This window comes from Rhinoderma darwinii, chromosome 1 (assembly GCF_050947455.1).
Source record: "Rhinoderma darwinii isolate aRhiDar2 chromosome 1, aRhiDar2.hap1, whole genome shotgun sequence".
In the NCBI taxonomy this organism is placed as follows: Eukaryota; Metazoa; Chordata; class Amphibia; order Anura; family Rhinodermatidae; genus Rhinoderma; species Rhinoderma darwinii.
Window position 1 is genome coordinate 195,153,408 of NC_134687.1, and position 19,087 is coordinate 195,172,494.

The 19,087-nt window shown below is 43.5% G+C and overlaps 1 protein-coding gene across 1 annotated transcript in view; it reads left to right on the forward strand.

Moving 5' to 3' along the window:
• Positions 1-18,487, forward strand: part of ADAMTS3 (ADAM metallopeptidase with thrombospondin type 1 motif 3) — a 228,624-nt gene extending 210,137 nt beyond the window's left edge. The window contains exons 19-22 of the mRNA XM_075860687.1: positions 646-778; positions 1,202-1,409; positions 1,613-1,730; positions 15,958-18,487. Of these exons, the coding sequence (XP_075716802.1) occupies positions 646-778; positions 1,202-1,409; positions 1,613-1,730; positions 15,958-16,535 (1,037 nt within the window). The 3' untranslated portion in view covers positions 16,536-18,487. The remainder of the gene's footprint in view (positions 1-645; positions 779-1,201; positions 1,410-1,612; positions 1,731-15,957) is intronic.
• Positions 18,488-19,087: the final 600 nt, after the last annotated feature.

Below are 19,087 nucleotides of genomic sequence, written 5' to 3' on the forward strand. Positions count from 1 at the left end.
ATATTTCCTAAAACTACAGAACCTGGGCAATAAATATTGAGTTGCATTTCTTGGGTAAAACATTCTGTGGTACAAAAAAAATGGATTCAAAATGAATTTCTGGAAAAAAATAATGAACTTTGTAAATTTCACCACGTCCTAGAAAAATAAAATGATGTTCAAAAAACGATGCCAATCTAAAGTAGACATATGGGGGATGTTAGTTAGCAACATTTTTGTGTGGTATAAGTGCCTGTCTTACAAGCAGATACATTTAAATTGAGAAAAATGCTAATTTTTGCAATTTTTCGCTAAATTTTGGTGTTTTTCACAATTAAATACTGAATGTATCGGGCAAGTTTTGCCAGTAACATAAAGTCCAATGTGTCACGAGAAAACAGTCTCAGAATGACTTGGATAGGTAAAAGCAATCCGGAGTTATTACCACATAAAGTGAAACATGTCAGATTTGAAAAATGAGGCTCTGTCAGGAAGGTCAAAAGCGGCCAAAGAGGGAAGGGCTTAATCTAATATAAAACATAAAAAGTGCCTAGTCCTTATATTCCAGTAAACGCTTTTTATTATCTTATGTAATCATAATGCACTAAATATACTACTTTAATGTATTCATTAAATATGTATTTTCTGATATTCTGCCACATGTAGGTTTCCAATACACAAAATATGGCTGTCGAAGGAAAAGTGATAACAAAATGGTTCACCGCAGCTTCTGTGAAGCTAACAAGAAACCTAAGCCTATCCGGAGAATGTGCAACTTACAGGAGTGTACACAGCCCGTGTGAGTGTTCACCAACTAACAAGTCAAAACACGCAATGTATTTGTTTTAGACTAAGGTTTTTATGAAGTACAATGTATGCAAAAAGTCTATTCATGTAGACAAAGGGAAGTCAATATCTTTAGAAAATGTTCTAGCAATGTTATATACTGTACATCTGAGAATCAGATCATTTCAGTAAAGAGTAAAGTTTTCTATTCTAGTGGGTAGAGCCAGCAAGCGCTATAGTACCTGCTGAGAACAAGGGAGGCAATCAAAAGATAGCAATTTTTACTCCTACTGTGCAATGGTTCTTGTTATATACCAGTTCAAGGAGGATTTAAGGAGACTGTTCTGATGTAGCTAAACATATTTCAATCTGATATCCCACTGGCATCCCTTTATGTATACTGTACATTTACAATATCATTTCTACCATTTTCTAGCTGGGTGGCAGATGAATGGGAGCACTGTACTAAAAGCTGCGGAAGTTCTGGCTATCAGATTCGAGTGGTAAGATGCATTCAGCCTCTTCACGATGGGACAAACCGGTCGGTGCACAGCAAGTATTGCACTGGAGAGCGTCCTGAAAGTAGAAGATCATGTAATAGAAGTCCATGCCCAGCACAGTGGAAGACAGGGGCCTGGTCTGAGGTCAGTGTGGGCATTGTGTGATATGTATGCTAAACCCTTTATACACTTTTTGTGTAATTCATGAAGCCGTGCTAGATTAAATATAATGCAGCCATGACAGCAGATGAAATTATAAACCTGGACATACTGCAGTCTCCGACTGCCGCTTTAGAACATATTCAGTATTGCTAATGTTAGCTTTATGATCTTTACTTCCAACGCAGTGCTCTGTGACGTGTGGTGAAGGTATTGAGGTGAGACAAGTCCTGTGTCGTGTGGGTGACCAGTGTGATGGAGAAAAACCGGAATCTATAAGGGAATGCAAGCTGACACCTTGTAATGGTATGTATTTCACCTTATGAATTCTCATTTCAACTTACAAGAGCAATGTAATGATAGGGGTAGGGAAACGGACAAGTGAGCCCTAATCTACCCGCCACTCTGTCCCTGCCTACTTGCAACGACCCGCCCCAGGCGACGGGGTACAACTGGGCGGCGGTCCCTACTCTCAGCAAGTGCACGAGACAAACAGACAAGGGTACACAAAGGAAATGGGGCAGTTGCCCACAGCAACACCGTGAGCAACAAAAGAGGTGAACGAGCCGAGTCAAACCAGGAGTGTACGAGGCACCAAACGCAGAGCAGGAGAGTAGTCAGTAAGCCAGGGTCAGTATGGAGCAGGATCAAATAGTCAGGAGCTGTAGCTGGGCCAGGAAACACACGAGAAGAATCACAAGCACTGGAGGAACAGGAAAGGCAGGTATAAATAGACAGAGGGCGGGAGCTAGCGGAGTCTGGCCAGGCTGCGATAGGCTCTCCCACTCCTAAGCCTGCCAGCCTGAGTGGTGGAAGCTGGAGTCAGTCTCAGAGACATAGACTCAGGTGCCGACTGATTACCTATGGGCGTTAACCCCGCTGTGCCTGGCAGATCCTTTACAGTACCCCCCCTTTTATGAGGGGCCACCGGACCCTTTCTAAGTGGACCTGGTTTATTGGGGAAACGAAGGTGGAACTTCCTGACCAATACCCCAGCGTGAACATCCCGGGCGGGTACCCAAGTCCTATCCTCAGGCCCGTATCCTCTCCAATGGACCAGGTACTGGAGGGAGCCTTGGACCATCTTGCTGTCCACAATCTTGGCCACCTCGAATTCCACCCCCTCAGGGGTGAGAACGGGAACAGGAGGTCTCCTCGAGGGAGCCAAGGACGGGGAGCAGCGTTTAAGGAGGGAGGCATGAAACACGTCGTGTATTCGAAAAGATGGGGGCAACTCCAGTCGGAAGGAGACAGGATTGAGGACTTCAATGACCTTATACAGCCCAATAAACCGGGGAGCAAATTTCTTGGACGGGACCTTAAGGCGCAAGTTCCTAGACGATAACCACACCAGATCCCCGACCATAAACAAGGGGTTAGCAGAACGTCTTCTATCAGCCTGAATTTTTTGTACGCTCTGGGACGCCTCTAGGTTCTTTTGAACCTGGGCCCAGACTGTGCACAGTTCCCGATGAACGACCTCTACCTCGGGATTGTTGGAACTACCAGGTGAAACGGAGGAGAACCATGGATTAAACCCAAAATTACAGAAAAAGGGGGAGACCCCTGACGAGTTACTGACCCAGTTATTGAGGGAAAATTCGGCGAGGGGAATGAATGAGACCCAATCATATTGACAGTCAGAGATAAAACACCTTAAATATTGTTCTAGAGATTGATTAGTCCTCTCAGTTTGGCCATTAGTTTCAGGATGGAAGGCAGAGGAGAATAACAGATCAATCTCCAACTTTTTACAGAAGGCTCTCCAAAACAATGAAACAAATTGTACCCCTCTGTCCGAAACAATATTGACAGGGACCCCATGGAGACGCAGGATGTGTTTGACAAACAAGGTAGCTAACGTCTTGGCATTGGGTAGTTTCTTGAGGGGCACAAAGTGGCACATCTTACTGAAGCGGTCTACTACAACCCACACCACCGACTTGCCTTGAGATGGAGGCAAATCGGTGATAAAATCCATGGAGATATGGGTCCAAGGTCTCTGGGGAATGGGCAAAGAACATAGTAAGCCCGCTGGTCGGGACCTGGGAGTCTTGGACCTAGCACAAACCTCACAAGCGGCGACGTAGGCCTTAACGTCTTTAGGCAACCCAGGCCACCAATAGTTTCTGGCAATGAGGTGTTTGGTACCCAGGACGCCTGGATGACCAGATAGTACGGAGTCATGGTTTTCCCTAAGTACCCTTAGCCGGAATTGCAGGGGAAAAAACAGCTTGTCCTCAGGAAGGTTCCCGGGAGCTGAACCTTGATCAGCAGCGATTTCTGAGACTAAATCAGAATCAATAGAAGAAATGATTATACCAGGAGGCAAAATACAAGCAGGATCTTCCTCCGAAGGGGGGCTGGCCATGAAGCTACGCGACAGTGCATCGGCCTTAATATTTTTAGACCCAGCCCTATAGGTAACCAAAAAGTTGAATCTGGTAAAAAATAGCGCCCATCGAGCTTGTCTCGGGTTTAGCTTCCGGGCAGATTCTAGGAAAACCAGATTCTTGTGGTCGGTAAGGACCGTTACCTGGTGCCTAGCCCCCTCCAGGAAGTGGCGCCACTCTTCAAATGCCCATTTAATGGCTAAGAGTTCGCGGTTGCCAATATCATAGTTACTCTCAGTGGGCGAAAACTTCCTGGAGAAGTAGGCACAGGGACGGAGATGGGTGAGGGACCTGGTACCCTGGGACAAGACAGCCCCAACTCCCACCTCGGATGCGTCAACTTCCACGATAAATGGCTCCATTTGGTTGGGCTGAACCAGCACCGGGGCCGAGATAAAGCACTTCTTAAGGACCTCAAAAGCCTGGACAGCCTCAGGAGGCCAGTGGAGGAGATCAGCACCTTTGCGAGTGAGGTCCGTAAGAGGCTTAGCGATGACCGAGAAGTTAGCAATAAATCTCCTGTAATAATTAGCGAACCCCAAGAAACACTGTAACGCCTTCAGGGAGGCAGGTTGGACCCATTCCGCCACAGCCTGGACCTTGGCGGGGTCCATGCGGAATTCATGAGGAGTGAGGATTTGACCCAAAAATGGTATCTCCTGTACCCCAAACACATTTTTCGGTTTTCGCAAACAATTTGTTTTCCCGAAGGACCTGGAGCACCTTCCTGACATCCTCAATGTGGGAGGACAGGTCCTTGGAAAACACCAGTATGTCATCAAGGTACACTACAAGAAAAACCCCCAGGTAATCCCTTAAAATTTAATTTATGAAATTCTGGAAGACCGCAGGAGCATTACACAACCCAAAGGGCATGACGAGGTATTCGAAATGACCTTCGGGCGTGTTAAACGCAGTCTTCCACTCACCCCCCTCTTTGATGCGGATAAGGTTATACGCCCCCCGTAGATCAAACTTAGAGAACCATTGGGCCCCCTGAACCTGATTAAAGAGATCAGGAATCAAAGGAAGGGGATACTGGTTCCTTACAGTGACCTTATTCAAGTTACGGTAGTCAATGCATGGCCTAAGACCACCATCCTTCTTCCCTACGAAGAAGAAGCCAGCACCTACCGGAGAAGTAGAGGGGCGAATGTAACCCTTGGCCAGGCATTCCTGTATATACTCTCTCATGGCTTCACGTTCGGGACAAGAAAGATTAAATATCCTACCCTTAGGGAGCTTAGCTCCTGGTACCAATTCTATAGCGCAATCGTATTCTCTATGAGGAAGAAGCTGACTCAGTTCAGTGAAACGTACGTCGGGACATACCGACCCTGACAGTAGAGAAAGATTACAGATTACACAGGGCAAGATTGGAGCCATGCATAATAATTAACTAATCCTGCCGAATTCAAGTCCGCTCCAGACAGCTGGAGGGAACGGACGTAGTGGCGACACTTGAGACCAGTGTGTTGCTGAGTGCCCATGACGTCACGGCACTCACAGCCAATACTCTGAAACAGGCAGCAATCCTTACAACTGCACGAACCAGTAGTTTTCACTGCTAACAGGCAGGCTGTCTGTTTGCCTAAACACAGCGTACGCTGCTGTCTCTGTATTGCCGCCGAATTGTGTATCGCAGCGGCAACGCTGAGAACACTAAATAAAACACAACAGGCAGTTTGTCTCTCTGCATTGCCGCATAATTAAGAACCGCAGCGGCAACGCTGAGAACACAAAACGCACTCGGTGACCAGCTAGCTGCTCACTGAGATAGATTGCTTTCTGTCCGCGTTGCTGGCCGAGCTGCTGCTTGAGCCAGGAATGGAACAGCAACGCTGGTAACAGAACAAATACAACACAATCTGAAGACTAATTAACTGTTCATTGACACAAAAATTGTAATCCTTTTGCGCTGCTACTCACCAAAAGTTTGGGGCGGCAACGCTTAAAAGGTAGTCAATGATCAGGCAGTTGCTCATAGAGTTTGAACACAACCTCCTGTAGTGTGCATATGCAAGGTATCTTACAGATACAAAAATAACCCTTGCAGCACCACCTCGTTTATTTCCACCTGAGTAGTAGAGCCAACAAGCTCCCTACCCAGTGGAATTTGTTTAAAGCTGTAATCACACTGTGCAATAATTTAATCAAAATACCACACAATGTGGCAATAGAGGGGACATTGCACAGTATAATCCTTCTCCTACTACACTAGTCGGTATCAATAAAAAATTGAAGGCGACATTGTCCACCATGCTCTACCTTTCCTCCTCTCTCCCTATACCTACATTTTTCATGATTTAATAGGTGGTGTACACCAGAGCATGGAGGGATAAATTTAACAACTTATAATATAAATTGGAGGTCTACTCTACCAATTTCTTTCAACACTTCGGAGGCCTCCTTAGAGAAAACATCAGCGAAGTCCTGCACAAACTCAGGTAGCGTGTTCACCACCTCAGGGGGAAAAATAGAATTAACAGCAAAACATGACGTCAAACATTCATTAAACCATTTGGTAAGCTCCCTAGTATTCCAGTCAAACGTGGGATTATGCAACTGCAACCAGGGAAGGCCTAAAACCAAATCGGACGATAATCCCTGCATCAACAGTACAGAGCACTGCTCCAAATGCATGGAGCCAACAAGGAGTTCAAAAACAGGGGTATGCTGTGTAAAATAACCATTAGCAAGAGGAGTGGAGTCGATACCCACTACCAGGACAGGTTTAGGCAAATCAATCAAAGGCATAGCTAGAGACATAGCAAATTCCACAGACCTGATATTAGTAGAAGACCCTGAATCCACGAGGGCACTGCCGGTAGCAGACCTACCACCAAAAGAGACCTGAAAGGGAAGCAAGATCTTATTACGTATCATATTTACGGGAAATACCTGTGCGCCCAAGTGACCTCCCCGATTCTCACTTAGGCGCGGAAGTTTTCCGGCTGCTTATTCTTACGCCTAGGACAGGTGTTCACTTGATGCTTGTCATCCTCACAATAGAAGCAGAGACCATTCTTCCTGCGGAACTCTCTACGTTGTCGGGGGGACACGGAGGCCCCGAGTTGCATAGGTACCTCCGAGTCTTCCGTGGTAGAGCGAAGCAACGGGACCTCGGGAGGCATCATGGGGGAGTCAGAGGGGAAAACACAAAAACGTTCAAGTTGTCGTTCCCTGAGACGTCGGTCAAGTCGTACTGCTAAAGCCATAACCTGGTCTAGGGAGTCAGAAGAGGGATAGCTAACTAGCAGGTCTTTCAGGGCGTTCGACAGACCCAACCTAAACTGGCACCTTAAGGCAGGGTCATTCCACCGAGAAGCTACGCACCACTTCCTAAAGTCAGAACAATACTCCTCAACAGGTCTCTTACCCTGACGTAAGGTCACCAGCTGACTCTCGGCAAAGGCAGTCCTGTCAGTCTCGTCATAAATGAGTCCGAGAGCAGAAAATAAACGATCAACGGAGGAAAGTTCAGGGGCGTCAGGAGCCAAGGAGAAGGCCCACTCTTGGGGCCCTTCCTGGAGCCGGGACATAATTATACCCACCCGCTGGCTCTCAGAACCTGAGGAGTGAGGCTTTAAACGAAAGTAAAGCCTACAACTCTCCCGAAAGGAGAGAAAAGTCCTCCGGTCCCCTGAGAACCGGTCAGGCAACTTGAGGTGGGGTTCAAGGGGTGAGGTGAGGGGCACTACCATGGTAGTGTCAGGCTGGTTGACCCTCTGAGCCAGGGCCTGGACCTGTAGGGAGAGACCCTGCATTTGCTGGGCCAGGGTCTCAAGGGGGTCCATAGTAGAGACAGGGACCAGGGTAGACTAGGTAACGGGCTTGTGATTATGTAATGATAGGGGTAGGGAAACGGACAAGTGAGCCTTAATCTACCCGCCACTCTGTCCCTGCCTACTTGCAACGACCCGCCCCAGGCGACGGGGTACAACTGGGCGGCGGTCCCTACGCTCAGCAAGTGCACGAGACAAACAGACAAGGGTACACAAAGCCAAGGGAAATGGGGCAGTTGCCCACGGCAACACCGTGAGCAACAAGAGAGGTGAACGAGCCGAGTCAAACCAGGAGTGTACGAGGTACCAAACGCAGAGCAGGAGAGTAGTCAGTAAGCCAGGGTCAGTATGGAGCAGGATCAAATAGTCAGGAGCTGTAGCTGGGCCAGGAAACACACGAGAAGAATCACAAGCACTGGAGGAACAGGAAAGGCAGGTATAAATAGACAGAGGGCGGGAGCTAGCTGAGTCTGGCCAGGCTGTGATAGGCTCTCCCACTCCTAAGCCTGCCAGTGGTGGAAGCTGGAGTCAGTCTCAGAGACATAGACTCAGGTGCCGACTGATTACCTATGGGCGTTAACCCCGCTGTGCCTGGCAGATCCTTTACAAGCAAATTCTTTATTGCATAAGTTCAGTAGGACGAGCGAGAGATTCAACCCCGTCCCAGTCCTGGTTCATTTTATTGGGGAACTGTAAGGGAAGGATTTCATAAAGTTTAGGCCAGTTCCCCTTCCCTTCTTATCTAAGAGTGAAGATCCTGTGGACAGGGGGAGCGTTGCACAGATTCATACAAACCAGTGGAAGAAGATGGGTCTCTATAATAGTCACATTGGCTACTTTATGGTAAGCAAGCCCAAGGCTTTAATGTAAAGTTTAACATTCACTAGAAAAGCAAACTTTGTAAAAGGTAGAAAAGGTCTCAGGCCAATGCCATGGTGACAATCTGAGGTAACTTCTAATCTATTTGTTTTTTAGGTTGACTTCTAATATTCTTAATAATTTATACTTTGTGGTATATTATTCCTTATAATACACATCTGAGGGGCTACAGAACCTTATTATAAAGAAGAAACAAGGGGTTCATGTTAACCACTAATGGAACAACATGCACTCTCTTCTTCTACAAAACGAAGTCTTGCAGAAGCTGAGGTGTATTACTTCCAAATGTGGTTTAATCTTATAGGTGCTTTGTGCCCCACAAGTAGTGCTAGCCACAGTGCCCCCATAGCAGTGTCAGACACAAATGCCTCCTTACCATGACAACCACAATGCTCCCAAAACAGTGTCCACTAGTGTCCTCAAACAATATCGGCCACAATGACCCTCATTAGGTGCCATACACAGTGTCCCCGCAGTCAGTGGCAACTCACATGTAACAGCGTTGGTCATCTCTGTATCATCAGAAGCCTCAGAACTTGCTCATTATTACATACTCCAGTAGTATATAAATATCATGGCTAGAAAGAAGTTGGCACTACTAGTCAATCTTTGAGGCAGGGAAACGGATATGTAGAACAAGTGGAACAGGAGTTCTTATAAAAACCTTGGGTGGTGCTCAGTAATAAACAGTAGGAGCAATCTCTTGTATAGAGAGTAGTAAGGAAAGTGAAATGACGGCACTCACCGGTATGGTAATATGTCTTTATTTTATTGTGGCATCCAGCAAAAAGTTAAAAGCATTCAAGGGAGGACGTAGCAGATAGCATGGCAGGTTACAGCCTGTTTCGCGCTATATTGAGACTATATTGAGATTAGTTATCAGTCTAGTGCTGATATCTGCTGACGCATTTTAGATATGTGACTTCATTTTATTTTGGTGAAAAGTTTTTTATTTGTCTTCTAAACTTCTCTTTGACATATATTGGACTCATTTCTTTATCATAAAAGAACGCTAGATGGCAGTCAAGTTTCATGTTGCCTTGTCATAGCTTCTCGCAATTCCTTGTCCTTTTATTAAAAATATAAGACTTGTCATTTATCAGAAAAGGGAAATTCTTACAACCTGTACATCAGTCACTCCTAACACCCTCTATAATGATGTAGTTCGCAGAGGGCTGCTCATTACAGGACTATTAGACTGGCGTAGTCTTCAGCAGTTCAGTCATAATGTAGTCATATAGAATAAAAGATTATATGGGATTGACCATAGCAACATAGGCAATAGATAGGGCTCTTCTTGTAACAGCTTCAAATTACAGGCTGGTAAAACTCCATAAGGAAATAAGCGTTAAATTAAAGGGAATCGGTCAGCAATGTTAAACCCCTCAAAAATGCTGATAGCGCTATAAACAGGACGGAGAAAGCAGAGTAACCATGCCTGTGGTGTTGATCATGCACGTTGCTAAATAAATCTACATTTTAATGTCCCCGGCAAATGCTCTGCGTGGCGACTCTTGCGCTCTCCGGATTGGTTCATAAAACCGTCACTCAGAGCATAGAGAAGGAGCTAGCAGCGTTCAGTGAAGAGGGCCCGGAGCACTGAACAAGAAGCGGCCACCCCTGTGGCACTTGCGATCGCAGCGGGGACATTAAAAAGTAGATTTCTCGTTCATGTAACTTGCACCACAGGTATAGGTCTGTTACTCTCCCGATTCTGTATATAGTACTGTCAGAAGTTTTGAGAGCACAAAACTACTGACAGATTTACTTTAAGAATGCCCAAATCCAAGAAACTAATGTAATAATAATATAAAATAAATATTCAAAAGTCTATTGGCTAGAAATTCCTGCAGGAATATTATCTTGTGTTTAGTACCGAGTGATTCTGCCTGTATACTAGAGGAGGTTTTACACAGTACAATTATCGGGCAGACAAGCGCTAATATAACGCTCGTTGGTGATATTTGCCCTGTTTAAACAGGGGAACGATCAGCAGATGAACAATTGAAAAGTGAAAAATTATCGTTGTCAGCAGCACATCTCCCTGTGTAAAGAGGGAGACGCGCTGGCGACATGATAATAATGGATGGGGACGAGCGATCAGAGTAACGATTGCTCGTCCCCATCCATAGCTGTGACAGGCGCAAACGAGCACCGATCAACAATGTCTCGTTGATCGGCACTCGCTGCACCGACCGCTTATCGGCCGGTGTAAAAGGGCCTTTCGTTTATTTAATGCGTATGACTACTTTAAGTTTTTCTTATACAGATTGCGGCTCAATTATCTATTACAAAAAAACAGACAAGATAGCTAAAATCTCATGTTACATCCTTGTGGGAATGTTGATGGTTGGGGAGGGACTGTTGGCTAGATGTCTTGTCTGAGAGACCACTTTTCTTTGCAAAAATATATAGGTCTATGCTTCATTTTTAAATCCAATAGCGTGCATTGAAACATTTTTGGGGAATTTTGCAGTAAAAACAGTGACAGGACCTGTTTAAAACAGGTTGATACAGTAAATGGAGGAAATAGTACTTTTAATAAAGTGTTATTTATTTCAGAATTAGTAAAGATAGTTGCATGGCTATTATTGCCAAAACCATCTTTAACCCTTTCATGACCAAGGGTCATTGATGTCCCTGTGTCCAGGTCAAATTTTCCATTTTTGATGTGCACTTCTTTAAACGATAATATCTTTGGAACCACTTTGAATATCACAACTCTTTTTACTTTGTTATCTTACAAGACTTATGAGGCTTTCATTTTCTAGATTCGTTTAATTAATTCAGTGTTTTTATTTTTTATTGAGCAGACAAATCACTAAAAATAAAAAAATTCTATCTATCTATCTATCTATCTATCTATCTATCTATCTATCTATCTATCTATCTATCTATCTATCTATCTATCTATCTATCTATCTATCTATACATACACTGTAGAGCTCTGTAACAATTAGTCCTCTTCTCTATCCGTCACCCTGGATCGTTGTGAGGGGAAAGTGAAGAGGGCTATATACACACGACCGTGAAAATTGCAGTAAACAACGAATCAACTGTCAGTTTTTCATGGCTGTTTTACATCAATGTGTCTCAAAATTTAAATATTTCCTAGCCATTTGACCGTTTTTAATCGCCATTTGCCATCCGTTTTTCATGGACATTAAAAAAATGAATGAATTTTATTTGTTAGGGTTTTTTGTCCCAACCCCCTGAAAACACCACAGTGCCCATGTAGATAGTGACACAATACCACTGTAGATACCAATCGTCATCTCAGGGGAGGCGGTACTACGACGCACTATGATTGGTTGACCTGGACACGCCCCCTCCTACGTGGGTGAGATTGCATTACGTGCTGGGCCCTTTCCATTGGTTCAATATGCACATGTATAAGATGGAGTGTTTGGCCACCAACAGTGGCTAGCCTACTATGTCCACGTTGTAGCATGATTTGTTGCATTCAGTGCATTGTACACTTAGACTTCTAGAATGCTAGAAGATCTAATAGATTGATAGCTGCAGGCCCCTGAAGATTTGTGGCAGAAATAGATAGCAAAGAAACGCGTAGGGCTAATAGTGGGTAGGACAGGAATAAAGGGTCTTAGCACTTGAACAATATTCCTTGCACCTAACTTGGATGTGCTGGACTTGGATTGAATTTATTTACCCTGGGCAGAACTCTATAGGTGTGGTTATTGGGCCCCACCTATATCTCTGATATTCTATGTCCAGTTTACAAACATATACAAAAACAAATAAATATAGATAGCTACTAAGATACAAACTGGACATGAATATATGTGATATGTTAATTTTTTTAGCATCATTACCTACCACACTAGATTAATTTATTTTGGGTCAATGCAAAGTACAAAAGCACTAGAGACATATTCTTGATATATTGTATAATTTATCTTATATAAGATGACATATCTACGATACAAACATTGGCAGTGAAGTGTTGACTGCCAAGTTATATATCCCCTAAACGACTCAGTGAAAATAATCTTAACTATTCGTGTTGGGGAAACTAACGGAAGCTGAGAATTACTGACAGTGATTTACCACTGTAGATAGTGCCACATTACCCACATAGATAGCGCCAGTGCCCACATAGATAGTGCCCACTGTAAATAGTGCCACAGTTCTCCCTGTAGATAATGCCCACATAGTGCTACACACAGTGCCCATGTAGATAGCGCCACAGTCTCCCCTGTAGATAGTGCCAATATAATGCCACAGTACCCATGTAGATAGTGCCTTAACCCCTGTAAATAGCACCCCCCTGTAGATAGCACCACACCTCCTGTAAATAGCGCCACCCCCTGTAGATAGCAACATCCCCCCAGTATTTAGCAATATCCCCGCTGCAGATAGCGCCACCCCCAGTAAACGGGACACCCCCTTCCTGTAAATAGCATCACTGTAGCTCCCTGTAGGAGCGGAATCCCTCTCGCCGAAGATTACGCTCCTACAGGAAACCCCTGATGTCTCTGTCCGTATATGGACAGTAACGTCAGGGGTTAACTCTAAAAGCGGAATCCCCTGCCAGAGCGGGGATTCCGCTCCAGGAGTAGCCCCTGATGTCACTGTCCATACATGGATAGTGACACCAGGGCCTTCTCCAGTGACCGAATCCCTGGCACAGAGCAATCTGACACTGGGGATTATGCTCCTAGAGAGAGCAGCTGACGTCATTGTCCATATATGGATAGTGACACCAGGGGCTTCTCCAGTAGCGGAATCCCCGGCCAGAGTGTCGGCCGGGGATTCCGCTCCTAGAGAGAGCCACTAACCTCACTGTTCAAATGGACAGTGACGTCAGGGGCTCTGTCTAGAAGCGGAATCCCCAGCCAGTGTGATCTGACATCCGGGATTCTGCTCCTAGACTCAGTTCAGGTGGCGCTATCTACAGTGGGGGGTGCGATGCTATCTACAGCGGGGGGTTGCTATCTGCAGGGGGGTGGCACTATCTACAGTGGGTTTTGTGGGATGGAGAGACGGCGGGGGCTCACTCTAGGAGGGGAATCCTCAGCCAGAGCGCTAGCCGAGGATTCCGATTCTGGAGGGAGCTTAGGTGGCGCTATCTACAGAGGGTTTTGCGCTGCCTACAGGGGGTTGTGGGTGGCACTATCTACAGTGGGGGCTGTATTCTGGGGCTCTCAAATCCCTGGCCGACATGAGAGTGCAGTGCTGCTCACACTGAAGCAGCACTGCACTCATTAAACCCGTTCCAGGCTGTCAACGTTTATACACGTGCTAACTGCACGGGGCATCGGCAGTTAGAACGTATATAGCCATATGGCAGTCGTAAAGGGTTTAAAGGTGTTGTCCCAAAATGGAGAATTATCACCTATACATGTGCCCACCGCCCCATTCAATGTCTATGGGACTGACGGAAACATCCGAGCGATGTACTAACTGTTTCCTTCATTTCCGTAGACTTTGAATGTAATGTCAGCGCACATGCTTGACCGTTGCTCCACTCAATGTCCTCCTTACTGCGCTTGAGGTTTGTCACCCCTGTTCTCACGATTAATGGGGGGCCCAGTGATGAGACCGTTATCACCTATCCTGTGGATAGGTGATAGCTTATGGAGGGAATAGTTCACATCAGTACTTAAAGACGTTGTATTAGAATGGACAGTTAAGTATATTTGAAAGGTTTTACATTTAAAAAAATACTTGAATCAGTTTATATATTTACTCTGCATATCAGTGTTTAGTGTGACTCTCAGGCTCCCTTCAGCATGTGTCTCCCGAACTGTTTGCAGTTACAGTTACTATTATGCACTAAGGGCACCTAGCATTACTAGAACTTGGCACTTCAGTGAAAACCATACCACGGGCAGTTACTAAGGTAAAAAAACGCATTACTCAGTCATATTGTTAATAGGTATTTTCACTTCTAATATTCAGTGTGGCTTAGCACCATCTGTCATATTTGAAAGAGGCTTGCAAACTACAAGAGTTTACCTGAATCTATTCACACTAATTCACACCCATCAACACTATATACTTTGTCTTGAAGGTAACCACATCTGTGCAGAAATATGATTCTGAAAGGAACCTGTTAAGTTGCAGGCAGCATGTCATAGAGCCATAGGAGCTGAATAGATTAATATATAGTTTTGTAGGAAAGGATTCAGTATAACTTATAATTTTTGTTATTAAAATCCCTGCTCTCCATGGGCTTAAGAGTCCAGTGGGCGGTGCTACTCAGTGATTGACAGTTATTTAAGTGTGCACACTCTAACAGGGAAGGCTGTCAATCACTGTTAGGGTATGTGCACACACACTAATTACGTCCGTAATTGACGGACGTATTTTGGCCGCAAGTCCCGGACCGAACACAGTGCAGGGAGCCGGGCTCCTAGCATCATAGTTATGTACGATGCTAGGAGTCCCTGCCTCTCTGCAGGACAACTGTCCCGTACTGTAATCATGTTTTCAGTACGGGACAGCAGTTCCACGGAGTAGCAGGGACTCCTAGCATCGTACATAAGTATGATGCTAGGAGCCCGGCTCCCTGCACTTTGTTCGGTCCACTACTTGCGGCCGAAATACGTCCGTCAATTACGGACGTAATTAGTGTGTGTGCACATACCCTTATACTGAACCTTTACCTGCAAAATTGTAAAATAATCTGCTCTGCCTCTCCTGCTCTATAACATGCTTGCTACACACAGATCAGACAGCATATTTAACGTGACAGTTTCCCTTTAAGAATTCCTGCAGGTTAGGCCACTTTTACACCGCAGTATTTGGGTCAGTATTTTGCTTCAGCAATTATTGGAACCTACACAAAAAAAGTGTCAAGTGAAGATTTGTACCTCTTCTGTGTTTTGGATCCCCTACTGAAGCAAAATACGGACCAAAATACTTCTATGCAAAAGTGGCCTTTGGTAGGATAATGGTTATATGAAATATTTCCAATTTCATTCTTGAAGGCCACAGTGAGTAAGGCTCTGTCCACATCTGTGTTGTGGTTTCTGTTTGTAATGGGCACTGCGTTGTGGTTTCCGATTCATTGCACAACAGAGACCACCAGAGCTCGACTGACTCCATTGACTTATAGGGTCCATCAGGTTCCTTTGTGGTGTCCTTTGTTTCGATGGGAATAATAGCACTTTTTTTCCCATCAAATTTTACACAATCTGCTACAGAGGCTCCAACGCAGATGTAAACAGAGCCTAGTTAGCCGTAGGCCTTATGCAGTAGCTGCATTTAATGTCTGTGTTACCTCTGTATATTTTTGTTAGGGAAACAGGATTGAAACCCAGCAGAGGGAGGTAGGAAAACAATTTAAAATAAAAGAAAAAATTAAGGTATTCCTCTTATACTTTACTGTTATCCAATCGCTTTAAAAAAAATAAAAAAAAGGAAGGTATGCCGCAAATACAAACGTATAAACAAGCCTTAGTTTATATCCTGCTTAAATATTTCATTGATTGTTGTTTTGTTGACTTTCAGATGAACCATGTCTAGGAGATAAGTCTATATTTTGTCAAATGGAAGTCCTTGCACGGTACTGCTCAATACCCGGGTACAACAAACTTTGCTGTGAATCCTGTAGCAAACGTAGCACTCAGTCACCTTCATTCCTCACCGAAGCAGCTGAAACTGAGGATGAACTCACTTATGAATCCAGCTTATCAAGGAGTGGGATGATGCCAACATCTTTAGCACCTGGTACTGAGGAAACTGATTCTGAGACAAAAAGTATTTTGAGTATTCTTTCCTCCATTGAAAATAATGCAGATCTTGGCATTGTGTCTTCTCAAGAAAATAAACCAAAGGTATCAGACTCCACATCGAGAAGATCCCACCTAGCAGCCAGCAAGGCACTAAAGCTCCTCGCTGTTCCACCACCTCCAACAACGCGAAGTAGCAACATCCATGTGCATAAATCCCCTTTAGTACCTTCCATGCCATTGGCAGCTACTAACATCAACTCAACAAGTACTCATTCTTCAGTGAGAAGCTCAAGAAAAAATGAAAGGCCTTTTGATAGAAGACGTTCTTTGCAGCCCTCTTCAATAGAAAGATGAAGTTAAGTAATAAAGGACTGGAACAAAAGGACACATTAGTGAATTCTGCTTTATAAAACAAGTGCAAAGTGCTGGTTCACTTCTTCACTCACTTATTTCTCCGACCATTCTTTGCTTTCTGTTTAACTTGAAGTTACTGATGAAAAACACCAAAGATTCACATACAAGAGAAGATATGCCGATTGTCCCTGGTCATTGTGTACTTTGTTCAGTGGCCCCCTCACCAGTTTTGCACGTGAATTTTTGTGCTCTTCTCCCATAAAAATAACCAGAGACTATTTTTACCACCTTCACCCGAGTAGGTTATTCAGATATAGCAAATACAACTATTGTTTAGGTGTTCATATGTTGCAACGTCAGTATTATTTTTCAGTGATTTGTTTTATCTACATTATGTTTACTGGTTCTCTGTTTTTGGGTGCTAAAACTTGCCTGTCGATACAAACTGCCTTATTACATTCCATGAGTCGAATCTCGAATCAGCAGTTTCCTGCTCCAGTGGTTGTATATGACTTGCTGATCTGACTTCAGCACTGTCCATCACCCTGAAGGGCAATGCAGATCCTATTCGAAAAGTCGGATATACTTGCAAGGCACAGCATGTCTTTTAAAACCACTTTGCTTGTAACACTACATTTTATCTCTAGAAGCATTACGATTTTGTTTATAGTATACTGGAATGAAAAGGGATGGAACGGAAAAAGACACTCTCAATAGCGAACAAAAAGAAGTAGAACGGATTTCCTGAGTGGAAACATCACGATGTTCCTGTGATAAGATTTTATGCCATTTGTGTGGTATACTGGATGTCCATTAACACATTTAGAGGATAGAAGAAACTAGCATTGACCCTCCTCTTTATTTAGAGGACATTAGGACAAGTAGCCACTACTAATGGGATGACAAAACTGAACGAGATGTGTTTTTTTCACATAGAAGAATCTTCAGCTGAAAGTAGAAGGAAAATGATGGATCATTTATTGGAAGACAGTACTACCGTAAATAGTTTTACATTACTTAGAATAGCAAACCAAGACTGGAGAGAGTTATTTATTTTTACATGTCACCTCATTTAACACAACCACAATGCATCTGACTGCAATAATTTACTTGCAATTGGTCTCCAGGATCATATTTTCACCAAGAAGCCAGTGTCATGCTCTCATGTAGCTGTAAAGTACTTGTATATAGAATATAAAAGTGAAGATATTTATTAAAAGGTGATGTTCTTGATAGACTTTATTTACTGCGTATTTACAAATATAGCAAGTGCCATTTTCCTGCCTATATCAAATAGTTATTGGGTATGCGTTTTGCACGGCAGTCCTTTATAGGTTATAAGCTAAAATGTAAACTACTGCATAAATTCCAAAATTCAGTTCCAATCTTTTAGCCGCACTTGTTTCACAAAAATATTTCTCTCACTTTATTAACGTAGTTAGAATTTGACGCACAATTTTTTGTTTTTCAAAAATTGTCCATGATAACACCAAAGAACGTTACACTTGAAATGTGTATAATTAGGTTTAGAAATTTTGTAAAGAAATTGAAAATTAAGCAACAAAAACGTCAAGATGAAACGATAATGTAACTAGACTATAGAATTAGGTTGTCTAACTGAACAAGTGGGCTTTCCCATGTTAATACTTTCTAGTCATTGTTTGTAAGCTAACACTCAAGAAACCTTTCGAAGGCCAACCTAAATTAGTTTTTATTCCGTATTTATTCAGACAACCCCTGAGCCACAAACAGATAACTACAGGTATGTTTATTATTCCCAAGATTCGAATCAATATCCAAACATGTTCCTTCATATTATCGCCTGGGTGTAGATATTCATTATGCTGTATATCGCTTATGTTTATCTTGTATTTCCTACAAAGCTCTGTTGAGACCTTTTTAAGTGTACACTACTGATGCTGTTTGTTGTATTGGGGAGCACTTCGCAATAAAAAGCTTTTAACATACTATATATATTGTATTGCTCCTTATTGTGTGAGTAAAATATAACATTGTGAGGATTCAAGCAAAATCTATCACATTATTTACTCCATCATTTATTCCAGACTCATCATTCCTACATATTGTTACATTAAACCCAAAAGTTTAAATATTCACGTATGACTCCTAAATGTATAAATGTTTAACTTTAACATAAAGTAACAAAGTATTTAAGGCTAAAAGAAGACATAAGTCCATCCATTTCAGCCTATTCTCCTGCAATGTTGGTCCAGAGGAAGGCAAAAACGTTTTCATTTTAGGGCATAAAATCCTCCCTAACTCCAAATATGGCAATCAGAATAAATCCCTGGATCAACAACTTGTAATGTTATTAGGCTATGTTCACACGCTAAAGTAAAAACGAATGTAAAATACCGAGCTGCTTTCAAGGGAAAACAGCCTCTGATTTTCATCCGTTTTTGAAGCTAAAAATGAAGCTTCTTTAAGGGTATGTTCACACTGCTTATTTTCAGCCGTTTTTCAGGCTGTAAACTCCCAAAAAATGGCTGAAAAAATGGAAGCTCAATGCCTCCAAACATCTGGCCATTGAT